Below are 26,622 nucleotides of genomic sequence, written 5' to 3'. Positions count from 1 at the left end.
AACAACCTGCCTCCAGAAGCGGTGAATGCTCCAACACTGGAAGTTTTTAAGAAGAGATTGGACAGCCATTTGTCTGAAATGGTATAGGGTTTCCTGCCTGAGCAGGGCTTTGGACTAGATGACCTCTAAGGTCCCTCCCATTATTATTATTATTATTATTATTATTATTATTATTATTATTATTATTATTATTATTATTATTATTACATCATGTTTAAAATTGTGTTATGTATGTGTACACTTTGAGAGCAAGCAACTAAATTTCATTTTTAATGTGTGCCAATGTGCCCACCGTAAAAAAAAAATGACAACAAAGGTTATCTTATCTATCTTATCTATTCAATAATTACAAGTGTGAAAAATGGTCATAAGTCAGTTTTTTCAGGGTCATTGTAACTTTGAATGGTCACTGAATGAACTGTTGAAAATCAAGGACTAACTTCAATGAATTTTGGATTCCTTTGATGGAACAAAAATACCTAGCGGAATGCAGAGGGCACACCAGCTCTCTTGCATCATTCTTCTGAAATTCTTGGCCCCCCAAAATAAGGGGTCATACTCTGGGATGAGTCCATATAGAACACGAGACCTTTGAATGAACAATTTGTTAGCTTGGCCTTAGTCACTTCTATTAATCCAAAATTTTGTTGCAATTTTATGTCACAAAGACATGGAAAAGCAAAGCATAATGTAACATTTAATTTCGTTTCATTTTTAAATTATAAGTTGCCCAGAGCTTTTCTTTGAATTTGGGCAGTCATATAAACTGAATGAATGAATGGATGGATTACAATAGATCAGGGGTGTCAAACTCAATTTCATTGAGGGCCGCATCAGCATTGCGGTTGCCCTCAGGGGGGCGGGTGGGTATGGCCTGGGTGGGCGTGGCCTACTGGGTGGGCGTGGCTAAAGTGCGTATGGCCTACTGGGTGGGCGTGGCCAGCTCTACATCGTTTGCATCAAGGGTGCCTATGGGGGCCTGGGCAGGAGTGGGACAGATCTGAGGGTCTCTGGTGGAAGGAGGGTCTCTGGGCCAGGGCCAAGGCAGTGGGGGCCGTTCCCTCAATGTTTCCAGGATGGCTTCGCGGGCCACATGAAACCACTTCGCGGGCCGGATCTGGCCCCCGGGCCTTGTGTTTGACATATCTGCAATAGATTTAGTGATGGAGACAAAGGAACCAAATTGCTCATTGAAGTCTTTCCTGATGAATCTATTTGTAGGATGTTTTATTCCTGACTGGGCAGTGCTTGTAGCAGCTGTGGTTGTCTTCTTGATGCTGCTGGCAATTGTGATCCTCTCCACATGTCTTTGCCGGGTCTGTAAAAGAGGTCAGTATCTCTTTCATTGGTGGGGGGACTCTTTATATATGACCAGATGGGGGATAAAATCTTTTGAAATGTAGAACACTTGTTTTTTCACTGATCAGTGGTCACAATGAGACCTCTTTTGTTCTTTTTCTGTCCTGAACTCCCTTTTTTAAGTTTTTGTAAAAAAAAAAAAAGGAACCAGGTTTTTTTTTCCGATTTAAAAAAAAATAGCCCAAACTGGAACAATTTTCTTTCATCAGGATACTTTGGAATTGGAAAACTTATATGCAGCAGATAAAAAGATTTCTAGCACCATTGAGGTAAATGTGTCATTCTCTCCTGACAGATTTTTAATAAGAAAAAAAAATGTGAAAAATGATTGGAAAACACAAAAGGATTAAAAACGGAAATTGTCAACATCTTGGTGATTTAGATCAGGCATGTCCAACCCACGGCCCATGGGCTGCATGCAGCTCTGTACAGCTAGTAATGTGCCCCCTTAAGATACAATAAAAAGGGACGCAGTGGCTCAGTGGGTTAGGACGCTGAGCTTGTCGATCAGAAGGTTGGCAGTTTGGCGGGTCGAATCCCGGGTGCCGCATAACAGAGTGAGTGCCCGTTACTCGTCCCAGCTTCTGCCAACCTAGCAGTTCAAAAGCATGTAAAAATGCAAGTAGAAAAATAGGGACCACTATGGTGGGAAGGTAACAGTGTTCCGTGCGCCTTTGGCGTCTAGTCATGCTGGCCACATGACTATGGAGATGTCCTCAGACAAACGCTGGCTCTTCAGCTTTGAAACGGAGATGAGCACCGGCCCCTAGAGTTGGAAACGACTAGCATGCATGTGCGGGGGAACCTTTACCTTTACCTTTAAGATACAATAAAAAATTTAAAAAATAAAGGAAGTTTGTTATTTATATCCGTTAATTACATTATATACAGTATTTTATATGTGACGTAAGGCAATTCCTTGTCACTCAATGAGGCCCAAGCAAGCCAAAAGATTGGACGCCCATAAATCAGGGGTGAGGAACAATGGCCCTTTTATGACTTGTGGATTTCAACTCCCAGAATTCCTGAGCCAACCATGCTCTCAACCTTGGCAAAATTAACATGTGTGGACTTCGACTCTCAGAATTAGTTGCCAAAGTTAAGAAACATTGGGTCTACTCTAGACAATGTAAAGGAAATCTGTGGATATTTTATCTTGCAAAATGCCATGATTCACAAAAGTCTTTCATAGCCCAGATCCTCACATGTAGAATCTGCTTGAATCTGTTTGTCCCACTTAAAAATCTGCACATCCTGCCTTTTTTGTCTGTGATTGACATATCCCCAAAGGATGTGTATAAATAGTCCTCGATTCGTTCAGTGACCATTCGAAGTTACAATGGCGCTGAAAAAAGTGACTTACGACCATTTTAAACACTTATGACCAATGCAGCATCTCCATGGTCAAGTGATCAAAATCCAGATGCTTAGCAACTGACTCATATTTATTTTTGTGCCCCTTTTATGACCTTCTGATAAGCGAAGTCAATGGGGAAGTCAGATTCACTTTACAACCATGTTGCTAACATAACAATTGCAGTGATTCGCTTAACAATTGTGTCAAGAAAGGTTGAAAAATGGCGCAAAAATTACTATCTCACTTAGCATCAGACGTTTTGGGTTCAATTGCAGCCCTAACTTGAGGACTACCTGTATTGCTGATAATTGGAAGTAGATGCAATACATCATGGCAGAAAATTATATTGGGGAATTATATTTTAATATTATGTTTAAAACTGTATAAAAGAAGGCAAGTTGATATTCCTCTAGATTTGAAGGCAACTGCTTTTCATAGTAGCTGGAAATCACTTCAATATCTCTCTCTATATATTTTTTTTAAAAAAATCTTCAGTAGATTCCTGATGAAGCTAATTTGGGTTAGAAATACATTTCCAAAGCAAAAATAGTAAGTGTGGCAGATTGCACTCAACTAATCTAAAATTTCTCACATGTACATGTAAATAACTGTGCCTTCTGATAACCTTTGATAACAGAACAGCTTTGCTGTCCATAGCTGAAGACACCCGAATTCTAATCAGAATAATACTGTTTTTTTCCATCACCTTTTTGTCTTTGCAGTGAAGAAGCTAAGACTGTCACAGGTACGTATAGAGGGATTTAAGAGCCGGATGGGCAGAAGAGGGAGGTGGAATTTGAAAGACTTTGAAAACTTCCTGGCATTCCGCTTTTCTAAAGCTAATGAAAAATTTGAAGAACGCCTCTTATCCCTGTCAGTGTGGGGTGATGAGAATTGTTGGAGTTGGGTGGTTATAAATTTAATGTTGATGGTGATGATGAAAACAAAGGAACTTTGAGGAAAATCTAAGGTTGCATTTTGCCCAGCTTTCGCATCACCCAAGGGTTTCTGTTCTTCCTGTTCTGCACCTTGTGCTGGTTGATGGAGGCAGAGGCCTGAAGTCCCAGATTAAATTTGACTTTCGGTTGCAGAAATTCACAGGGTGATTTTAAGCCAGGGGTCTTCAAACGTGGCCCTTTTATGACTTGTGGACTTCCAGAATTCCTCAGCCAGGCATGCTGGCTGAGGTTTTCTTGGAGTTGAAGTCCACAAGTCATAAAAGGGCCAAGTTTGAAGACCCCTGCTTTAAGCATTGGCCCTCAGCCAAGCCAATCCCACAGGTTTTCTGATGTAGCAATAAAAAGAAGGGAGATTTAAACCTAACCGCAAGAGATTCCTTTTATTTATTTATTTATTTATTTATTTATTTATTTATTTATTTATTTATTTATTTATTTATTTATTTATTTATTTATTTATTTATTTATTTATTTATTGGGACTTATATGCCGCCCTATCTCCCAAAGGACTCAGGGCGGCTAACAACAATAAAATACAAGTAAAATACAAATATTAAAATAATATTAAATATTAAAATTAAAATTAAACTATTGATCCAATGGTCAAGAATATTTCCAAGCAGAAAGTTTCATGTTGCGGTGGATGAAAAAAATGGGTTTTTTAAATTAAATGCATGAAGCTTTGCAAGAGTTGGATAATCTTCTCCACACTGCTCAAGATCTCACACACATTCACACTGAGAATGTCAACATTCTTCTGCTCAAGGGAACATCCAACTCTTTGAGGACCTCCAAAAGCTAGCAGGAATTATCTGCAGGTTGGGTTCTACCAAATATTTAGTTGGGGTTGTGAAAGATAACGTCCCTCTTATTCATGTACCAAACATTGGTGTGAGGGGACAGCATCTTCCAGCAGACCTGGAAGAAAGACCCTTTAAAAGTGCAGGGCAGTCTATGTAGCAGAGATAATTCTGTCCTCCAACAGAAGAAAATGGATAAATGGAAGCTGTTTTTATTGTCCCTACAGATAGCAGTAGCACTGGCAATAGCATTTAGACTTATATACCAGTCCATGGTGCTTTACAGAACTCTCCGGGTGGTTTCCAGTGTCGGCATACTGCCCCCAACAATATGGATACTCATGTTACTGACCTTGAAAGGTGGTAGGCTGAATCAACCTTGAGCCGGTCAGGATTGAACTCCTGGCTGTGGGGCAGAGTTAGCCTGCAATACTCCATTCTAACCACTGCGCTGCCACAGGTCACAGATATCTGTGATACACCAGCCCCAATCTCAGTTAGCCAAATGGTAGAGATGGATCTGGGCCATTTCAGTGAGAAGTACATAAGGTGAAAAGAAGGTCATGGGAAGGGGGGGACAAAGAAGGCCAGGATCTGAAAAGGGCTGAAGGAAAGAAGAGTGAAGGTCTTTGCATCAATAGCTTGGGTTTAACTAGGAGAAAGGAGTTCAGCCAGCAGTGGGGGCAGGGCAAATTTGGAAGGGCACACTTGGGCAACCAGTTCTTCTGGTTCAAAGAGGTCAAACCGAGGTAAGAAAGGGAACATGACAACAGGAGCATCAACCAAGGGGTGGGTGGCTCAGAAAAGTCAAATTGGCAGCCACAATGAACAGAGTAACAGAGCTGGAAGGGACCTTGGAGGTCTTCTAGTCCAACCCCCTGCTCAAACAGGCAACCCTATACCATTTCAGGCAAATAGTTGTCCCATTTCAAATGCCTCCAGGGATGGAGCACCCACAACTCCGGAAGACAAGACGTTCCTTCTTTGATTCTGTGATCAAAGCCCCACCTCATTTTATATGTGTGGAGATGCAGATTAAAAAAGAGAGAGAGAGAGGTAGCGCTTTAATTGTACAGCCTGGGTTGCCATTTTGACTTTTCAGACATCCCTCTGAAGAGCCCCTGCATTGAGCAGAAGAGAAATTCACAAACTGATTTACTCAACTGCAAAGATCTTCTAGCACCAAACTGTCTCTCCATCCTTTCCCCATTCCCCAGAGTGCCTCGGAAAACACCTACGAAGCCGATTTGCATTATGCCGAATTACAAAACCTCCCAGCCTCCGGCAAAGGTCAATGTGATGGGAGAGCCAACCTGGATGCTCAGAACAGTGACTACGCTACAGTGGCTGTGCTGAAAGACGATCCCAGCGAGGAAGATTTTGGCAGCCACCAACAAAAAGAGGACAGTGGGGTAGAGGATGGGGTGAGGGATGACCAGGTTTGTGTAGAAGCTGAATCAGCTTCATGTGACTTGGAATAAGGGAGTCAGCCAAGGGACAGAAGCTTTGGGTGTTCCAAATGGATGGCAAAAAGTCTCTTGTGCTGACATTTTCCTTCTTGAGAAGCCCAATTCTACAGCTATACAGGTAGTCCTCGACTTACAACAGTTCGTTCAGTGACCGTTTGAAGTTACAATGGCATGGGGAAAAGTGACTTATGACCCTCTTTCACACATACGACCATTGCTGCATCTCCATGGTCACATGATCGAAATTCAAATGCTTGGCAAGTGACTCCTATTTATGACCTTTGCAGTGTCCCGGGGGTCATTATGATCACCTTTTCTGAACTTCTGACCAGCCAAGTCAATGGGGAAGTCAGATTCACTTAACAGCCCTGTTACTAATTTAACAACGGCAGGGATTCACTTAACAACTGTGGCGAGAAAAATCATAAAATGGGGCAAAACTCACCTAACAACCTTCTCGCTTAGCAACAGAAATTTTGGGTGGTCAGTTGTGGTCATAAGTTGAGGACTACCTGTGTTGTTTATGCACTTTTAGTATATATTCAGATGTTTTCTGGAGGTATCCCTCCTTTGGGTCCGGCCATGATTTACAAATTGAATCAGTTGGGGTGTTTGCAGGGAGTAGAAGAAGTGAAGAACTGAGTTATTTTCTCACAACACGTAGAATCATAGAGTCATACAATCATGGTGCTAGAAAGGACCATGGAAGGCTTCTAGCCCTACCATTTGCCCAGGGCAAGAAACGTAATAGCATCTCAGACAAATACTTGTCCAATTTAAAGCCAGATGGAACCTCCATGACGCCAGAAGGCAGGCCGTTCTATTGGTTAATGTCTCTCAGAGTCAGGAAATTCCTTCTTATTTCAAGTCCCGATTTTTCTCTATAAGCGTCCATGCATTGTGTTTGTCCTATTCTGCAGAGGGATGGAGAATAAATTCACCCCCCTTTTTTCTGTGTCAACCCTTTAAATACTATATTGGAAAAACCTCTCCTTATCTTTCTCTTCTTTAGCCTAAATGTACCCAGTTCCTTTAGGGACGTGGAGGCTCAGTGGGTTAAGACGCTGAGCTTCTCGATCAGAAGGTCGGCAGTTTGGTGGGTCAAATCCCGAGTGCCGCATAACACAGTGAGCGTCTGTTACTCGTCCCAGCTTCTGCCAACCTAGCAGTTCGAAAGCACATAAAAATGCAAGTAGAAAAATAGGGACCACTACGGTGGGAAGGTAACTGCGTTCCGTGCGCCTTTGGCGTCTAGTCATGCCAGCCACATGACCACGGAGACGTCCTTGGACAAGCGCTGGCTCTTCGGCTTTGAAACAGAGATGAGCACTGTGCCCCTAGAGTCGGAAATGACTAGCACACATGTGCAGGGGAACCTTTACATTTACCTTTACCCAGTTCCTTTAGTTATTCTTATGATTTAATCCAGGGATGGGGAACCGTGGCCCTTTTATGACCTGTGGACTTCAACTCCCAGAATTACTGACTCAGCATGGCTGGCTCAGGAATTCTGGGAGTTGGTCCATAAATCATAATTCCCCATCTCTGATTTGGTCCCTAAGCCCTTCACTTCCATCACTCTACTCTACTCTACTCTACTCTACTCTACTCTACTCTACTCTACTCTACTCTACTCTACTCTACTCTACTCCTGTACTCTATTCCAGGGGTCCCTAACTCCTGGTCCGTGGCCCAGAACCGGGTCACGGTATGCCAACAACCGGGCCGTGGCATGCCAACAACCGGGCTGTGGCATGCCAACAACCGGGCCGTGGCATGCCAACAACTGGGCCGTGGCATGCCAGCAACCGAGCCACACAAACAAGCAAAGCCCCATCCGCGGGATGCAGGTAGCACACAAAACCATGCACCCATGAAAAAACCTCTCTCCACAGAACCAGTCCTTGGTGCCCAAAAGGTTGGGGACCTCTACTCTACTCTACTCTACTCTACTCTACTCTACTCTACTCTACTCTACTCTACTCTATTCTATACTTTCCCAGTTTGCCGGTGTCTTCATAGTCAATGAGGTGGCTATATTAAAAGGTAGTCCTCAACTTACAACACTTCATTTAGTTTGAAGTTAAAATGGCTTTGAAAAAAGTGACTTGTGACTTTTCACACTTGCAACCTGTTGCAACATCCCATGTCACTTGATCAAAACCTAGGCGTTTGGCAACTGACTCATATTTATGACAGTTGCAGGGTTTGGGGGTCATGTGATCCCCTTTTGCCACCTTCTGACAGGCAAAGTCAATAGGGAAGCCAGATTCACTTAACAACCAGGTGACTAATTTAATAACTGCAGTGATTCACTTAACAACTGTGACAAGAAAAGTCGTAAAGTGGGGAAAGGTTCACTTAACAAATGTCTCAGCCACATAAACTTTGGGCCTGATTGTGATCGTAAGTCAAGGACTACTTGTACTGGCTGGGAAAGCATGGATTCAAAAGTTCAATCACTGATAACAGGCTTGGATAAGGCATTTTGATCACCTTCATCCATCATGCTATGAGTGGTAAGAGCATATGATCACTTTTGCGTATTCTTCTGAGCATTTTGTGTAAATATGATAGAAAAGGAGTATAGACATGCACTTTATGGAAAGATACTGCTGGAATTCGTTCTGTACTAATGCTGTAATTAGTCATGGCCTTTTCTAGCAGACCACTGATTTAAAAAGTGAGAATCTTCGGAATTCAGAACTTCTTTGTTAAATTGCATTCCGCAGCTCCTTTTTTTCATAACTGGAAGAAATTCCCAACACACTATTGTCATTCCTTGGATAACAGCTGGCTGTATTTATTTTTATTTCATCAGTGCCTGAAGGGACATTTGGAATTTAGTGATAGGAGAATCATAAGAAGATACTGCAACAATCTAAAAGCACAAGTGCTGGACTTGATCAGATCAAAGCTCATCTAGTTTAGACTTCTGGTTTCCTGGTTCCTACAATGATCAACCTAATGCTTTAGAAGGCATTAGGGAGCAGTACGGAGAAATATAGTCACCCTCTGATCTTAAAAGTATTGTATAGTACATTGTGGTGCATTGGTATTAATAGCATTATCTTTCTAAATTTGTCCAAGTACCTTTCTAAATTTGTCCAAGTACGCGGTGACTCAGTGGGTTAGGGACGCTGAGCTCGTCGATCAGAAGGTCGGCAGTTTGGTGGGTCGAATCCCGAGTGCCGCGTAACAGAGTGAGCGCCTGTTGCTCGTCCCAGCTTCTGCCAACCTAGCAGTCCGAAAGCACGTAAAAATGTAAGTAGAAAAATAGGGACCACTAGCGTGGGAAGGTAACAGCGTTCCATGCGCCTTTGGCATCTAGTCATGCCGGCCACATGACCACGGAGACATCCTCGGATAAGCGCTGGCTCTTCGGCTTTGAAACAGAGATGAGCACCAGCCCCTAGAGTCGGAAGCATGTGCGGGGGAACCTTTACCTTTACCTTTATCTTTCTAAAACCATTGAAACTGAAAACTCTTGTTCCAGCCTTCTGACTTTTGATATCAAAATGTTGACCTTGTAAGGACCTGATGAGACGACTGTGGATTTTTCTAACAAAGATTCCAAAGTAAACATGACTACTTATAGGTACTGTGGATCTTAATTTATGGAAGCAGGGGGAAAGGATTTTTACTCAAGGAGCAGAATTGTTTGTACCGGTTCTACTTCCAATTTCCTCTTTATAAAATGAAAGGGATGTCTTCTATCATCTACCAATGATTAAATTTATTAAAGGTTGAGTACTTATAACATGTGCTTAGAGTGCTATTTCCAGATGGAAATATGTTAAAACAGTCCAACCCCAGCAAATACCTCTGATAACAGTAGAATACCTTGCAAAATCTCCAAAATGCTTATTCCTTGAAGGTTTTCCTAAGAAGGTATGTATTTATCAAAATGGGATGACGGTTAAGCAATGCTGATGGAAACCGCTGTAGCTTACACCCAAGTGGTTGTACCACAATTGAGCAGGCAAAACGGTCCTTCGTGGTATCAAATTATTATCTTAGAAAAAGTTAAAAGGTTAAGTTTGGAGGAAAATAAAAAAGTGCAAAACTCATTATTTGCGTATCTCTGTGGTGAAGAGTTAAAAAAAAATGATTACAACACTATTCAAAGCAACTTACCAGCAACAACAAAGGAAGTGGCATCACTCACTGCTTTCAGAAAGTTATTCTCCCATTCTTCCTCAAACAGAGAAGACAATGAAAAAAATAGGAAATGGTTGCAGTTCCTCTCTGTTTCTCTGTAAGATTTTAAAATGCGGAAGAAAAAAAATTCAACACTCCTCCCCCCCCCCTCATTGTTTTCTTCCTACCTCCTCTCTTATACAAACAGACCTGGATGCACCCACATGTAATAATAATAATAATAATAATAATAATAATAATAATAATAATAATAATAATAATAATAATAATAATAATAATAATAATAATAATAATAATAATAATAATAATAATAATAATAATAATAATAATAATAAGTTGGAAGGGACCTTGGAGGTCATCTAGTCCAACCCCCTGCTCAGGCAGGAAACCCTATACCATTTCAGACAAATGGCTGTCCAGTCTCTTCTTAAAAACTTCCAGTGTTGGAGCATTCACCACTTCTGGAGGCAGGTTGTTCCACTGGTTAATTGTTCTAACTGTCAGGAAGTTTCTCCTTAGTTCTAGGTTGCTTCTCTCCTTGACTAGTTTCCATCCGTTGCTTCTTGTCCTGCTTTCAGGTGCTTTGAAGAATAGCTTGACTCCCTCTTCTTTGTGGCAGCCCCTGAGATATTGGAACACTGCTATCATGTCACCCCTCACTCTTCTCTTCGTTAAACTACACATACCCAATTCCATCAACCTTTCCCTATATGTTTTAGCCTCCAGTCCCCCAATCATCTTTGTTGCTCTTCTCTGTACTCTTTCTAGAATCTCGACATCTTTTTTACATCGTGGTGACCAAAACTGGATGCAGTATTCCAAGTGTGGCCTTACCAAGGCATTGTAAAGTGGTATTAATACTTCATGTGATCTTGAAGTTAATGCAGCCTAGCACTGTTAATGCAGCCTCTGTTAATGCAGCCTAGCACTGTGTTGGCTTTTTTGGCAGCTGCAGCACACTGCCGGCTCATATTTAAGTGATTGTCCACTAGGACTCCGAGATCCCTCTCACAGTTACTATCGAGCAATTTACCACCTATACTATACCTGTGCATTTGATTTTTCCTGCCTAAATGTAGAATGTATTCAAAAGTTAAAGTCAGGTCTTCTTCATGAGCTGCTCCACACAAACATGGAGCAATAGGAGGCTGAAAAACTTTTCCCAAAGGTGTTTTTTCCCAAGAGGCAACTGGATTTGTTTTTCCTTGAAGATGTTTCGCTTCTCATCCGAGAAGCTTCTTCAGCTGAACTGAACTGAATTGAATGAACTGAAGAAGCTTCTCAGATGAGAAACAAAACGTCTTCAAGGAAAAACAAAGAAAGTCCAATTGCTTCTTGAAAAAGCACCTTTGGGAAAATCATGTCCCCTGGGTGACTGAGAATCTCCATAGACATTAATTGAAAATGTTTCTTTGGCTTAATCGACAAAGTCCACATATTAGTTATGGACACCTGGAAGATGGAGTTAAGTATACATATAATTCTTTTAGCTGACCTTCTCTTCGCCATTAGGGATTGTAATCGCACATTGTGCTAAGTCATGATTTTTTAAAATCCTACTTTGTTCAAGAACGAAACAGAAGGCTTAATACTGGCTGCTCAAGAACAAGCACTACAAACTAATGCCAGGAAAGCGAAGATACAAAAATCTACTGACAATCCAAATTGCCGACTTTGCAACGACAAAGTTGCAACACATTTAATATGTGAGTGCAGCAAAATTGCGCAAACTGATTACAAAGCTAGACATGACCGAGTTGCTAAACTAATCCACTGTGTCTGAAAAGTCGTGGGAACATAGGGTGGAAAAAGTTGTCGAGAATGAGAGGGTGAAGATCTTGTGGGACTTCCGAATACAGACAGATCGCCATTTGGAACACAACACGCCAGATATCACAGTTGTAGAGAAACGAAGCATACAGTTGATTGATATCGCTATAGCAGGAGATACCAGAGTTGAAGAAAAAGAACTGGAAAAAATTACAAAATACCGCGACCTGACCATCGAAACTGCGCGATTATGGATGAAATGTGCAACAGTGATACCCATTGTCATCGGGGCACTGGGAACCATATCCAAAAACTTTGCAAAATACATCAAGAAATTGCAACTTCCTGCAATAACTCCAGCAAAGCTACAAAAAACTGTGCTACTCGGAACATCTTACATTTTAAGGAGATACCTGGTTGATACCTAGGATGCTGGCAGCAACCTGTGTCAACCATTAGTGCCAGTCAGTTTGAGTGTTCAGTTGACTGAGTTTTATGTTTTATGAATAAAAGCTTTATAATGATGATGATGATGATGATGATGGAAGGGAACTTGGAGGTCATCTAGTCCAAATCCCTGCTCAGGCAGGAAACCCTATACCTTTTCAGACAAATGGCTGTCCAGTCTCTTCTTAAAAACTTCCAGTGTTGGAGCATTCACAGCTTCTAGAAGCAAGTTGTGCCACTGATTAATTCTTCTCATTGTCATTCTCCTTAGTTCTAGATTGCTTCTCTCTTTGGTTAGTTTCCATACATGGCTTCTTGTCCTGCCCTCAGATGCTTTGGAGAATAGCTTGACTCCCTCTGCTTTGTGGCAACCCCTGAGATGTTGGAACACTGCTATCATGTCCCCCCTCATCCTTCTCTTCATTAGACTAAAGGTAAAGGTAAAGGTTCCCCCGCACATGCGTGCTAGTCGTTTCCGACTCTAGAGGCCGATGCTCATCTCTGTTTCAAAGCCGAACAGCCAGCGCTTGTCCGAGGATGTCTCTGTGGTCATGTGGCCGACATGACTAGACGCCAAAGGCGCACGGAATGCTGTTACCTTCCCACCGTAGTGGTCCCTATTTTTCTACTTTCATTTTTTACGTGCTTTCAAACTGCTAGGTTGACAGAAGCTGGGACGAGTAACAGGCGTTCACTCTGTTACGCGGCACTTGGAATTCGATCCGCCAAACTGCCGACCTTCTGATCGACAAGCTCAGCATTCTAACTCACTGAGCCACCGCGTCCCTTCAGCCACCGTGTCCCTTTCATTAGACTAGACATACCCAAATCCAGCAACCATTGCTTATATGTTTTAGCCTCCAGTCCCTAATCATCTTTGTTGCTCTTCTCTGTACTCTTCCTAGAGTCTCAACATCTTTTTTTACATCGTGGTGACCAAAACTGGATGCAGTATTCGAAGTGTGGCCTTACCAAGGCATTGTAAAGTGGTATTAACACTTCACGTGATTTTGATTCTATCCCTCTGTTAATGCAGCCTAGCACTGTGTTAGCTTTTTTGGCAGCTGCAGCACACAGCTGGCTCATATTTAAGTGATTGTCCACTAGGACTCCGAGATCCCTCTCACAGTTGATACTATTGAGACTGTACCACCTATACCAGGGGTAGGCAACCTCGGCTCTTTTATGACTCATGGACTTCAACTCTCAGAATTCCTGAGTCAGTATGCTGACTCAGGAATTCTGGGAGTTGAAGTCCATGAGTCATAAAAGAGCCGAGGTTGCCTACCCCTGACCTATACTGTACCTGTGCACTTAGTTTTTCTTGCCTAAATGTAGAACCTTACATTTTTCACCATTGAATTTCATTTTGTTAGATAGCACCTGATATTCAAGTCTGTCCAGATCCTCCTGTATCTTAAGCCTATCTTCTGGAGTGTTGGCTATTCCTGCCAGCTTGATGTCATCTGCAAATTTGATGAGTTCCCCATCTATCCCCTCGTCCAAATCGTTGATGAAGATGTTGAAGAGCACTGGGCCCAGAACAGAGCCCTGGGGCACCCCACTACACACTTCCCTCCATGTAGATGCAGTTCCATTGAGGACCACAGGCTGAGTATGGCCGGTCAACCAGCTACGAATCCATCTGGTGGTGATGCTATCTAACCCACATTTTTCTATCTTATCAAGTAGAAGGCTGTGGTCTACTTTATCAAATGCCTTACTGAAGTCCAAGTAAATTATATCCACAGCATTCCTCTGGTCCACTAATGTTGTCACCTGGTCAAAAAACGCAATAAGATTTGTCTGGCATGATCACTACCTCCATTTCTTCTCCATCTATTTGCCAGGAATTGAGAGGGCCGGATGTTATGATCTTGGTTTTCTTAACATTAAGTTTCAAGCCAACTTTTGCACTCTCCTTCTTCACTCCCAACAAGAGGCTCTTTAGTTCCTCTTAATAGACATATTTCATCCTAAACATTTTTAATTGACGGATTTCCATTTGGAGAACGAAGATTTGGTAGAGTGTGTATTTTTTTTAGAGAAAGCATTCTTTTCTTTTTCTTTTAACTTTACTTTGATGCCAAATACTTCTCCTCCAAAGCTGTAGGCTCCAGAACCCCACAGAGACCCTGCCCACCCAAAATTCCCACTGTATTATTTTTTTTTGTAAGACTATTATTGACCTGAGTGCTGTAAGTTTTAATCAGCTTGGGGTGAAAGACCTTTTGCAATTATGACTATGAGCTCAGCAGACTTTGAGAGATATAATAAGCCAAGCAGGGAAGTTAGAACTTACTTAAAGAAAGGAAAATGCGAAAACATTTGCATCAAAAAAATGACTATTATTACGCAAATGATACATTTCTGATGCCAAAAGTAGAGGAGGAAATGTCTCAACTAAAAAAAAACCCACCTGTAATTATTCAAATTATATACATATTTAAAGCTGACTATTCAAAACCATTTGGACTCAGCAAGAAGTTTGTAGACATTTCTATCGGCTATAAAATAACTAGGTTTGTATTAATTTATAGGAAGGGGAAAAGGGTAAGACCTCTGGATGAAGTTGACTGCATTAGACCCCAGGACATCTCCAAATACTTTTATGCACATCAGTTTCAAGATCCGTGAAGCACACTCTTGAATTGATAGAGACCCCCATTCTTAAGCCAGTAGCCATTTTCATAGCTAATGCTAAATCATCATCATCATCATCATAAGTTGGATGGGACCTTGGAGGTCATCTAGTCCAACCCCCTGCTCAGGCAGGAAACCCTATACCATTTCAGGCAAATGGCTGTACAGTCTCTTCTTAAAAACCTCCAGTGTTGGAGCATTCACCACCTCTGGAGGCAGGTTGTTCCACTGGTTAATTGTTCTAACTGTCAGGAAGTTTCTCCTTAGTTCTAGGTTGCTTCTCTCTTGGGTTAGTTTCCATCCGTTGCTTCTTGTCCTGCTTTCAGGTGCTTTGGAGAATAGCTTGACTCCCTCTTCTTTGTGGCAGCCCCTGAGATATTGGAGCACTGCTATCATGTCACCCCTCACTCTTCTCTTCGTTAAACTACACATACCCAATTCCAGCAACCGTTCCCTATATGTTTTAGCCTCCAGTCCCCCAATCATCTTTGTTGCTCTTCTCTGTACCCTTTCTAGTCTCATTGTTTTAGCCAGTTTGTTGGACAAGCTAGATTCATTCTCACAGACAACTCAGTTGCTATCCTAAACTCTATTGTGGCATGGCTAGGCATGACGCCTGGTCAAGGCAGAGTGCTACAATTATGATGGGTAATTATGGCTTGAGTTTGATTAGCTCACCTTAATCACAGTCCACGTTTCATTCAAAAATAAACTAAGGGTTACTTAGTTCTTCATTCTTAAGCCTCTAGGAAAGTGATGTGGGATACAAGAATAGCTGTAATGTGGAGCTACTCCTCCAACCGCCAACTTCTCTACTGGCCCTACTTTGTTCTTCCTCCAAAGGAGTATATGAAATGCACAGAAGACATTACCCTTCAATTCATGTCAATTAAAAAACAGGATCCATGAACACCAACTGGCAAACACCACGATCCCAAATACTGAATCTCTACCCACGCCGACATCAAACAGCACTAGTTTGATTGGAGCCACACAAAAGTCATCGGCCACGCTACCACCCGCCACACTCATGAGTCCATCGAAGCCTGGCATTCCACGAGCAATTCCATCAATAGACACATCAACCTACAACCAATGTATGAACCCCTCAGGATCTAAATCAACCACACACACAGCCAGCCAGAGACATCACCGACCCTCAACCAACCCATGCAAGGCCCCTCCCCCCACTAGCAGTTCATCTCCCAATGACCCTGACCTGGTGTTACCTCCCCATCACAGGATAGAATAGAGTAGAGTAGAGTAGAGTAGAGTAGAGTAGAATAGAATAGAATAGAATAGAATAGAATAGAATAGAATAGAATAGAATAGAATAGAATAGAATAGAATAGAATAGAATAGAATAGAATAGAATAGAATAGAATAGAATAGAATAGAATAGAATAGAACAGAACAGAATAGAATAGAATAGAATAGAATAGAAGCTGGAAGGGACCTTGGAGGTCTTCTAGTCCAGCCCCTTGCTCAAGCAGGAGAACCTATACCATATCAGACAAGTGAGTGTCTAGTCTCTTCTTAGAAACCACGATTTCTGAAGACAAGCTGTTCCACTGGTTATCCATCACGAGCCTCTCACTGATGACTCACACCTGACCCATCACAAGACCTTCACTTGACACACCCTCACCTGGAGCCCTTATAAACATAAGAACACTGCCATTGACATCCCCTGAACTCTGCTGAAGCTGCCATCTAGTCTGGTAATGAAACATTCGGAAAACAATACACAAGCTCAGAGAACAAGCCTTCACCCTCATCCTACACCCGAGCGACAGATATTCGCCATTATTGCATTTAACCTTCTCCCCGAACATTGTGGGCTTCTGTTCTTGTGTAGAAACAAACAAGCAAGCAAGCAAGCAAGCAGCAAGTACGTAGGAAACACTGCCAATGTTGCTGACATATTATCCAAAGAGAAAGGAATCAATCCATACGTGTGGTCACACGTTCCATGTTCGATCCTCTTTAGCACTGGGATCTTGGAACATACTCTCTGAGCATTTGTGGCTTGTTGGATTAATTCCAGATTGGTTTCCCTGAAATTAACTGCCCTAAATCATATCGAGGTTTATTCACTGACTCTCCTCTGCAGAAAAAGTCTAGCCAAAACTAATATTGCACTGAGAATCTGGAGCCCACGATTGTAGGGACACTGTGGTGGTCATAAGTGCAAGGATAGGCCGTAAAGGTAGTGTTTATAACTTCAAACATTTGCTAAACAGGGCAATAATTAAGTGAGATTATCTGTAATGTGAACATCAAACAAAGTGCCAGTTGGAGGATGTCAAGATTGGGATCTATAATCCCCTGGTTGCTCGGTGGAAACACCTGATCTACAATCAAAAATTGGAGGCAAGGCTCCTATGTAACCCAGCATCTCATTTTTGTAAGAAGTCTCTGAGTGTGCAGGCTAGATTGTCCCGACTTCCCTCCAATCACTGGTTCAGTTTTTGCTACAGGCTCTGGTATCATGTCCCAATAGGCAGATAAGCCTCAACTCATGACCATACTGGACTCTGCAATTTGGCCATAAGTCATGTTGGTTGTAAAGCAAGTCACCATGTAACCAGACTTGATTTTATGTTCTTTTGTGCAGCAATCATTAAGTGAAGTGGGGGTTGTCAAGCAAACAGCAAAAACATCATAAATCAGTGTCATGTGACAACATTTTGGGTGCTTGATAACCAGCAGCTGTTTGCAGCTTCCTATGGCCCAGTGGCCAAACACCCAAACTGTCACGTTATTTCAAACTGTCACTGAATGATTAAGTCAAGGATCACCTGTATGTCCATCTAAAAATAACTACTTGTAAGTGTACAGGCAATCACTGTGTTTCTTTTTTTTTTTATTGAAAAGTTTTAAAATACAATTTTCCTTTAAGAATCCCCCCTTCCCCCTCCCTCCTCCCCCCCTACCTCCCCCCCTCCCCCCCTCCCCCCCCCCGACTTCCCAGAGCTAAATACAAGGTATATATATAAAAAGCAATCATAAACAATCATATACTAACAACTATAAACTCTAAAATCCATCACTCTCTAGCTTATAAAGGATAAAACAAGCCTTAATAATATTGAATATGTATAAAAAGAAACTAAGATAAGAAAAGAAAAAAAAACGAAAGAAGACTTATTCAAATGCTACATAAAACTTCTTAACCCTATACTTGTTCTGGATAAACTCAATCCATTTTCTCCATTCCATAATATAACGTTCTTGCGAATGATCTTTCAAATAGGCCGAAATCTTCGCCATCTCTGCCAGGTCAGAAACCTTTAAAGTCCACTCTTCTATGGTCGGCAGTTCCTCTTTCTTCCAATATTGGCCTATCAAAAGTCTTGCCGCCGTAATTAAGTTCAACATCAGCTTGGTGTCCACAACTGTAGCGTCTGCAATTATTCCCAACAAAAAAAGTTGCGGACAAAACTTTATCCTCTGTTTAAAAATCTTCTGCATATTCCACCAGACTTTTATCCAAAAAGCCTTAACCTTCTTGCATGTCCACCATATGTGAAAATATGTTGCATCTTCATCACCACACCTCCAACATTTAGGCTGATAATTCGGATACATACTTGCAAGCTTTTTAGGATCTAGATGCCATCTATAAAACATTTTGTAAAAGTTCTCTCTTAGATTTTGAGCTTGAGTAAATTTTACGTTCCTCACCCAAATCTTTTCCCACATGTCCATTGTAATAACTTCCTGGATATTTTGGGCCCATTTTATCATACAATCCTTAACAAGCTCTGTTTCCGAGTCAATCTCTATCAATGCAAGATATATCCGTTTAATATGTGCTGATCCCTGATTTCTAATCTGCTTTATCAAATTTTCATCAGTCATTGTAAATCCATTTTTCTGGTCTTCTTTCCACCTGGCCCGTAATTGGATATATTGAAACCAAGTTTGAACAACCTTCTCTTCTCGCAAGAGGCTATATGATTTCAAACACCAAACATTCCTTTCCAGGCTTAAAATTTCCTTGTACGTAGTCACATCATGTTTGAAACCAGCATGTATATTTTCTATTGCGTGTTTTGGAATTGCCCACAATGGTATCTTGCTGCTTAGCTTATATCTATACTTCTTCCAAACTCTCAGCAATGCCTGTCTTAAAATATGCATCCTAAACACAGTATCTACCTTCTTATCATACAACAAATATGCATGCCAGCCAAACAACAAATCATGGCCCTCAAGATTTAATAACCTCAATTGCGTCAAATTAATCCAATCGCTTATTCCTACTAATGCAGCAGCTTCATAATATAATTTAAAATTAGGCAATTTAAGGCCACCTCTCTCACGAGTATCCTGCATAATCTTAAGTTTAACTCGTGGCTTTTTCCCTGCCCACACAAATTTATTGATACCACGCTGCCATTCCTCCAAGTTAGAATCTTTCTTAAGAATCGGTATCATTTGAAACAAAAATAAAAATTTGGGCAGGACATTCATTTTCACTGCTGCAATCCGTCCCAACAAAGACAATTGCAATTTTTGCCAACTCTCCAATTCTTTTTGAATTTTCCCCCATAGTTTTTCATAATTATTTTTATATAGCTTTGTATTAGAGGGCGACAAAATCACCCCCAGATATTTAACCCTTTTAACAATCTCAAATCCAGTTAATCCTTCTAAGAGAGCCTTCTGTGAAACTGTCATATTTCTAGCCAAAATTTTAGTTTTCTGTGTATTTACTTTAAATCCAGAAACCTTCCCATATTGTGTTATTATCTCCATCAGGTCCACAACAGAGTTCTCTGGCTGGGTCACTGTTTGATAACCAGCAGCTGTTTGCAGCTTCCTATGGCCCAGTGGCCAAACACCCAAACTGTCACGTTATTTCAAACTGTCACTGAATGATTAAGTCAAGGATCACCTGTATGTCCATCTAAAAATAACTACTTGTAAGTGTACAGGCAATCACTGTGTTTCTGACATGAAATGAAACACTCAGTGAAGTAACATGTATGCAGAGATGCTGAGAAATTATCCCAGCTAAACATGTAAAGATAGCAATAGCACTTAGACTTATATACTGCTTCAAAGTGCTTTACAGCTCTCTCTAAGCAGTTTACAAGTCAGCCTATTGCCCCCCAACAATCTGGGTCCTCATTTGACCCACCTTGGAAGGATGGAAGGCTGAGTCATCCCTGAGCCGGTCCGGATCGAACTCCTGGCAGTGGGCGGAGTTAGCCTGCAATACTGCATTCTAACCTCTGCACCACCATGGCACATGGGCAGATCAAGATGCATGTCCAAACACAAACATAATTCACCCTGCTAGAAGAAACCATTGGCCAACCATCACCTGATTGGTGGGAGAGCTACCGATGCCAAATCTGCAATAGCCAATTATAATATAATTCTCAGATCACCAGATTTCTGCTTGGCTTGTTGCTGTTGTGGCTTCTGAGTACTTTTAAGACTGAGGCAGTGTTAAAAAATTATTTCAGTACATAAACATACTCCCCAAGCTGTGCCACTACAAAAGCCAACAGTCCTGGGAATGACTGGAGCTGCTGTTCAATATATCTGGCAGGCAGGTTGGAATAGGCCACCAGGTGTCATCTATGGTTAAAAGCAAAATAAGAGGATGCTTATCGCCCCCTACTGGTTTTCTGAGTAACAATGCTCCCATTAAAGTAAGTACTTTAATACAGGGGTCCCCAACCTCCGATCCATGTACCGGTACCGGGCTATGGCATGCCACATAAACAAGCAAAGCCCCATCCATGGGATGCAGGCAGCACACAAAACCACACACTCCGGTCCACAGAAAAACCTTTCTCCACAGAACCGGTCCCTGGTGCCCGAAAGGTTGGGGACCTCTGCTTTAATAACTACAGCAGCAAGTGACATTTTTGAAAGCCTACGAATTTGGCAAAAATCAACCTAGCAGAGTTTACTTTGTAACTGAGTTCATAGCAAAGCTGGATGTAGACCATGCAGGACCGTACTCAAATGTAGTTTGGGCTGGAATGGCTCTTATTCAACTGGATCACGAGGTGGCACTGGAATCAGTTATATCTGGGGAAAACCAGGCCTTTCCTGTGGTGTCCAATGATAATTTCAGAGGCCACGTCACCTAAGCTTCCTGGCATTTTCCCTCCAGCCATCTGTGAATTCATTTGAGTTAACTAGCATCTTGGACTTAAAAAGCCAAGGTGATTATTACCATTGAGTTGGAAGGTATTTTTAAAGGTCTGTAATGGTGAATGAGAATGACCTTGGGGTGGGAGGAAGAGATGCTGCCTAGAGAATGGTCAGATAAGAGAGGGCATAGCCAGCAGCTGCATAATGGACAGCGAAAGAAACTCAGAAGAGACCCTCTCTAACTTATCAGACTGTGAAGGAGAAGGCGGGAGATGAGTACTTTCACACTTGCAAGTTTGTCAGTGTAACTTGACAATAAATACAAATAACCCATCTGGTTGTGTTTCTGGTGTGGGCTAGCCAGGAAGGCTGACAAGGTCATTTAATCCAATTCTCTACCAATGAAAGAGGTCCATCATTAGACTGCTTGCTGATCCTGCTCCAGCTGGCTCAGCTTCCAATTAGACCTACTGAATTTGGCCCACCCCAGACTCTAACCTACTTGCCAATTACTGTGTCTGAACGTATTCATCCCGGTGTGAACTGAAACCAGCTTAAGAACTAGATTTAGCCTCACACACTGTTGCTGCAGTAATTCTTTACAAACAAAGAAGCAAATGTTTCTTCTGCTTAGCTAAAATGGCAGAACACTATCCATTTTTATCGGACAGGCAAAAGGAGGCATGAATCGGTGCAGCAGCGAGTGTAGCTCATCTCGAAAGATAAGAAGGCCTGACTTGAAGAACCTCAAAAGAAGCCAACATCAACCTCAGATCTTCTTCAAGTTAGGTTAGGCTCACATACTGGAAGGCCTCCATCCTTTTTGTTTGTTTTGCTGCTTCAGGAAGCTTCTGAGGTCCAAATGCACGCAGAAAGGCTGACCACGGAGCCACCGTGAGAGATTGTGTAAAGGCTGGGAAAGCAGTGGAAGATTTCGATGGGTGAGTGAGCTGAAACCTTATCTCATCATCGGCAACTCAGTCAGGTGAGGAGAAGTGTGGGGGGAAAAAAGCATCTTGAACTATTCAGAGAGTCTGATAATAAATGAGGCTGGAAAAATCCCAATACATTTTCTATATTTACTCCAAACAATAAAGAGACTTGACTGAACCGTGTTTAATTCTTTGGTCTTGTCCAGCTACAGTATGTGATACTTGACAAGCTACAGAGTTACGTTACCAGCTTCTATTCACTTGGAAATTTGAAAAGAACCATGAGTTGCATTCCTACGGCATTCCTAAATTTCCTTCTTGAAGAATGGTCGATTCTCAGGGTGTCAATGCCAGGCACCCTACCAAATTCCACATGGCCACAGTATGAACGTGGGGAGGGAACGGAGGCAGAGCTGGCTTGGGAAGATGTTACCGGCAACGAGTGAAAAATTGGCCTTATACAGAGTGCCTAGGGAAATCTATTGTGACATTTTTAGGCAAAGTATGAAACGTCCATGTTATTTTAATATGCTATACAGCAGTCCTCTATTTACGACCACAATGGAGTCCAACATTTCTATTGTTAAGCGAGACAGTTGTTAAGCGAATTCTGCCCCATTTTACGACCTTTCTTGCCACAGCTGTTAAATGAATCATTGCAGTTGTTAAGTTAGTAACAAGGCTGTTAAGTGAACCTAGCTTCTCCACTGACTTTGCTTGTCAGAAGGTCGCAAAAGGTGACCCTGGGACACTGCAACCGTCATAAGTATGAGTCTGTTGCCGGGGGTCTACATTTTTTTATCACGTGACCATGGGGATGTAGCAACGGTCGTGTGAAAAATGGCCATTAAGTCACTTTTTTCCAGTGCTGTTGTTAATTTCGAGTGGCCGCTAAAGTCATAAGTCGAGGACTACCTGTATAAATTCCCTAGGGCAGGGGTAGGCAACCTCGGCTCTTTTATGACTCATGGACTTCAACTCCCAGAATTCCTCAGGAATTTTGGGAGTTGAAGTCCATGAGTCATAAAAGAGCCGAGGTTGCCTACCCCTGCCCTAGGGATTGTACATAATACCTAGGCATTATACAGACTGACAAGAGCTATTCAGGCAAAGTATGAAAAGAGTGCCATGAAAAGGCTTAACCCTAACCCAGGGGTGTCAAATTCAATTTCATTGAGGGCCGCATCAGCATTGCGGTTGCCCTCAGGGGGCCGGGTGGGTATGGCCTGGGTGGGCGTGGCCTACTGGGTGGGCGTGTCTAGAGTGCGTATGGCCTACTGGGTGCAGTGGCGTAGCGTGGGGGGTGCAGGGGGGGCCGGCCGCACCGGGCGCAACATCTGGGGGGGCGCCCATTAAGCTCGCCAGAGGGGGACGATTCCGCTTCGCCGAGGGTCGGAGGAGCGAGTGAGCGAGCAAGCGGAGCGTAGAAAGCAACCGCATTCGCTGCGCCCAGCCAGAGCGGGATCCCATCCTCTCGCGGCTGCGGATCGCCTCCTTTCTCGGGTGGGGGTGGGGAGGCTTGGTGGCGTCTCGCCTCCTTCTCTTTCTCCTCCGCTTGGCTCTCAACCTGCAAGCCCGGCCCCCCCGACCCAGCTCCCGCCGCCGTCTCCTCCTTTCCCGGAGGTAAAGGTAACAACTGCAGCCGCCGCACCTGCGGCTGCTTGCTGCTCCTCCTCCTCCTCTTCCTCCTCCTGCCGTATTGACTCTCTGCGGCCACTCGGTTCCCCCTGCAGGAGGCGATCGGGACCGCCCCCTCCGACACACATCGCCAGCAGCCAGAGTTTCCAGCCAGGCCGGCGAATCTTTGGGGCGAGGTGCCAAAGAGAAGGAGGCGGCTTGGCTTGGATAAGCAGCGTCTGGGCAGAAAATAGGTCGGGCGCCGCAGCAAGTATGAACTCCTGGGGTTCAGCCTAAGCAGGCAAAGCTGCAGGGTGGGTTGGTTGGCTTTTCCGGCTTTGGAATAACCTTGGGAAGCTGAGGCATTGTAAGTTGGAAGTCATTGTTTGTCGCCTAACATGTTGGGTCAACCCCACGCCACATGCTAAGCCATAAACCGTGGTTGGTATCCAGGGTTTAGGACAAGATGGAGAAAACTAGCCAATTGTGGGATCATAAATCTTGATGAAGCCCATCATCGCTCCATGTGATGTATGCACTCAATCTACAAACGTAGTCCAAGCCTATTCACATCTGTTGTAAGGTCATTCTCTCGTGGGGTTTATCCTGACGTCCACTAAGAGTGGAACAAACATGCCCCATTAACCATTTTCAACGCCATGTCCTCTCTTTGTCTCATCCTAAATCACAGCTGAGGCACCTTAAAGTTGCCTTGTTTCAGTGTTAAACTAGCATTTTCCCTCTTCTCCAGAGACCCTTTTTTGCCTTGAACCTAACTCAGGGGTAGGCAACCTTGGCTCTTTTATGACTCATGGACTTCAACTCCCAGAATTCCTGAGCTAGTGGAAGAGACTCGAGTGCTAAAATCCACAGGTTAGGGGGCGCAAATTACTTGCCTTGCCCCGGGTGCTGACAACCCACACTACGCCACTGACTGGGTGGGCGTGGCCAGCTCTACATTGTTCGCATCAAGGGTGCCTATGGGGGCCTGGGCAGGAGTGGGACAGATCTGAGGGTCTCTGGCAGAAGGAGGGTCTCAGGGCCAAGGCAATGGGGGCCGTTCCCTCACTGTTTCCAGGATGGCTTCGCGGGCCGCATGAAACCACTTCGTGGGCCGCATCCGGCCCCCGGGCCTTGTGTTTGACATGTCTGCCCTAACCCTTTTCATGACACTCTTTTCATACTTAACCCTAATCCTAACCCTTTATTGAAAAAAATACATATGAAAATGAAAGAAGAAATGCAAAATAAAATACAGGACTTTCCTACTGAAAAAATAAACCCAAGAAAAACACCATTATTGACCCGCCTGGTGCAATAAGGAAGCCCAGAATGGCTTTTCAGTGGGAGCATTTTACATTTTGCCAGTTTGCCTTTTGGCGTTGCATAGACTGCCTAGGAAATCTGTGAAATGTTAGGTGTTTCATGCTCTGATGCCCCATTTTTGGCTTTCTATACATTTCCTGGGCAGTCTTTAAAATGCCTAATTTCACACATTGAGAGTAACAAACACATGAAGGCGCCAACTTCAATCCCAAATATTTCTATAACAACAGGGGACGGAAAATACTCTTCTCTAAGAACTTGGTGAAATAGGAGACCAAGCTTAAACAGACATATAAATACAGTAGGCCAGGGGTGGCGAACCTGTGGCACGTGTGTGGCACAGGTGGCACACGAAATCGTCCCTGTGGGCACGCACGCCATCACCCAAGAGGGAGGCAGGGCCAGGCTGCCCTGTCCCCTCTCCACATGCTCCTGCGCTCTTGCTCTCTTTCTCTCTGCACTGAGAGTCAGGGAGCAGCTGCAAGAGCTGGGCAGATCCGCGCTGGATGGTGGAGGCAGCTGCAGTACGAATCTAGGTAAGCCTCCAGAGAGATTTCGTGCCACCACCACCCCCGGCCGATCATTTTACGATGTTCCAGCGGCCCGATCTGGGCATCGGAGGCCTGCAAAACGCTTCTGCTGCCCAGATCTAGGGCTGCAGAGCGATTTTGCTCTCCCCCCCCCACGGCCGATTTTGCAGGCCCCCGACACCCGGATCAGGTCACTGGAGCATCGCCCACTCGGTGGCCACGCCCCCGGCACCCAGCGATGCATAAGTGGGTTTCGAGTTGCAGTTTGGGCACTCGGTCTCAAAAAGGTTCGCCACCACTGCACTAGGCAATCAACCCATTTCATTTTCCAACCTGAGCAATTGTACGCCAGCATCAGTGCAGGCACCACCCAGCTTTATATGCCCCAACATAAAGTTGCTTTTGTTTGTTTTGATACAAACAAAATATGCACAATTTTGCCTGTCATCCTAGAATCCTAATATTTTACTGATGTCCAGAAATGCCGCTTGTACTAGCACTGATGATGTTACCTAGTTTGGGTAATGAAACGTCCACAAGTCAACAAGCAAGCTGAGAGAGCTCCAAGGAGCCCTCAAAGCCACCTCTCCATGGCAAATGAGCAACAGTCCAACTTGCCACCATCTCTTTCACCCACCATAATGTTTATGAATGGGACAGGTTCACCATCTCAACAGAGTAGCACAAAGGCCAAAGGCCATTTCTCCTAAACTGTCTTGGCTTGTGTCCATATCCTGAACAGCAAAGCCGTCTCCAAGTGTCTCCTTTGTTAGGTTGGCTTCAAAAGAAGAGGAAGGGCAAATAGTGCAGATTTACAAGGGGCCATTCGGCTGCTCTTTATCAGGCTGTACCAGATCTTGATAGACAAGGGAACGAAGGAATCGAGGATATGAGTCTTTCTCCATCAACCCAAAGATCCTCTTTTGGGCTTGGTCAAAGCAAGACCGGGTGGGGAGCAAAATGTTCCGGTTGGTAACATCTCTGGTCTGACAATCAAGGTTCACCTGCAACGAGATGCAAATGGTTATCTACATGGAACACAGAATAGAATAGAATAGAATAATAACTTTTATTATCACTTTGAATGTACACTAATCGGCATACATTAAAATGAAATTTTGTGGCATACGGC

General features: G+C 43.2%; 2 protein-coding genes across 5 annotated transcripts in view; one reads left to right on the top strand and one right to left on the bottom strand.

Annotated features, from left to right (window-relative positions):
- LST1 (leukocyte specific transcript 1) overlaps positions 1 to 6,894 on the top strand; it is a 13,129-nt gene extending 6,235 nt beyond the window's left edge. The window contains exons 3-5 of one of the 2 annotated variants that reach the window (XM_081322016.1): positions 1,222 to 1,329; positions 3,439 to 3,461; positions 5,693 to 6,894. In XM_081322016.1, coding sequence (XP_081178142.1) covers positions 1,222 to 1,329; positions 3,439 to 3,461; positions 5,693 to 5,956 — 395 coding nt within the window. In that variant the 3' untranslated portion in view covers positions 5,957 to 6,894. The remainder of the gene's footprint in view (positions 1 to 1,221; positions 1,330 to 3,438; positions 3,462 to 5,692) is intronic. The other variant, XM_081322017.1, reaches the window with a different exon arrangement.
- Positions 1 to 26,622, bottom strand: part of LOC308664613 (regulator of G-protein signaling 3-like) — a 105,804-nt gene that overhangs the window by 27,780 nt on the left and 51,402 nt on the right. For 2 of the 3 annotated variants that reach the window (XM_081322011.1, XM_081322010.1), the window contains exon 7: positions 24,244 to 26,494. In XM_081322011.1, the coding sequence (XP_081178137.1) occupies positions 26,303 to 26,494 (192 nt within the window). In that variant the 3' untranslated portion in view covers positions 24,244 to 26,302. Of the gene's footprint in view, positions 1 to 24,243; positions 26,495 to 26,622 lie in introns of those variants that run through there. The other variant, XR_014025698.1, reaches the window with a different exon arrangement.

The sequence above is a fragment of the Vipera berus genome, assembly GCF_964194415.1.
Source record: "Vipera berus genome assembly, chromosome: 2".
Classification (NCBI taxonomy): Eukaryota; Metazoa; Chordata; class Lepidosauria; order Squamata; family Viperidae; genus Vipera; species Vipera berus.
Note: the sequence above shows the minus strand (reverse complement) of the source record. Positions and strands in the feature narration are given on the sequence as shown.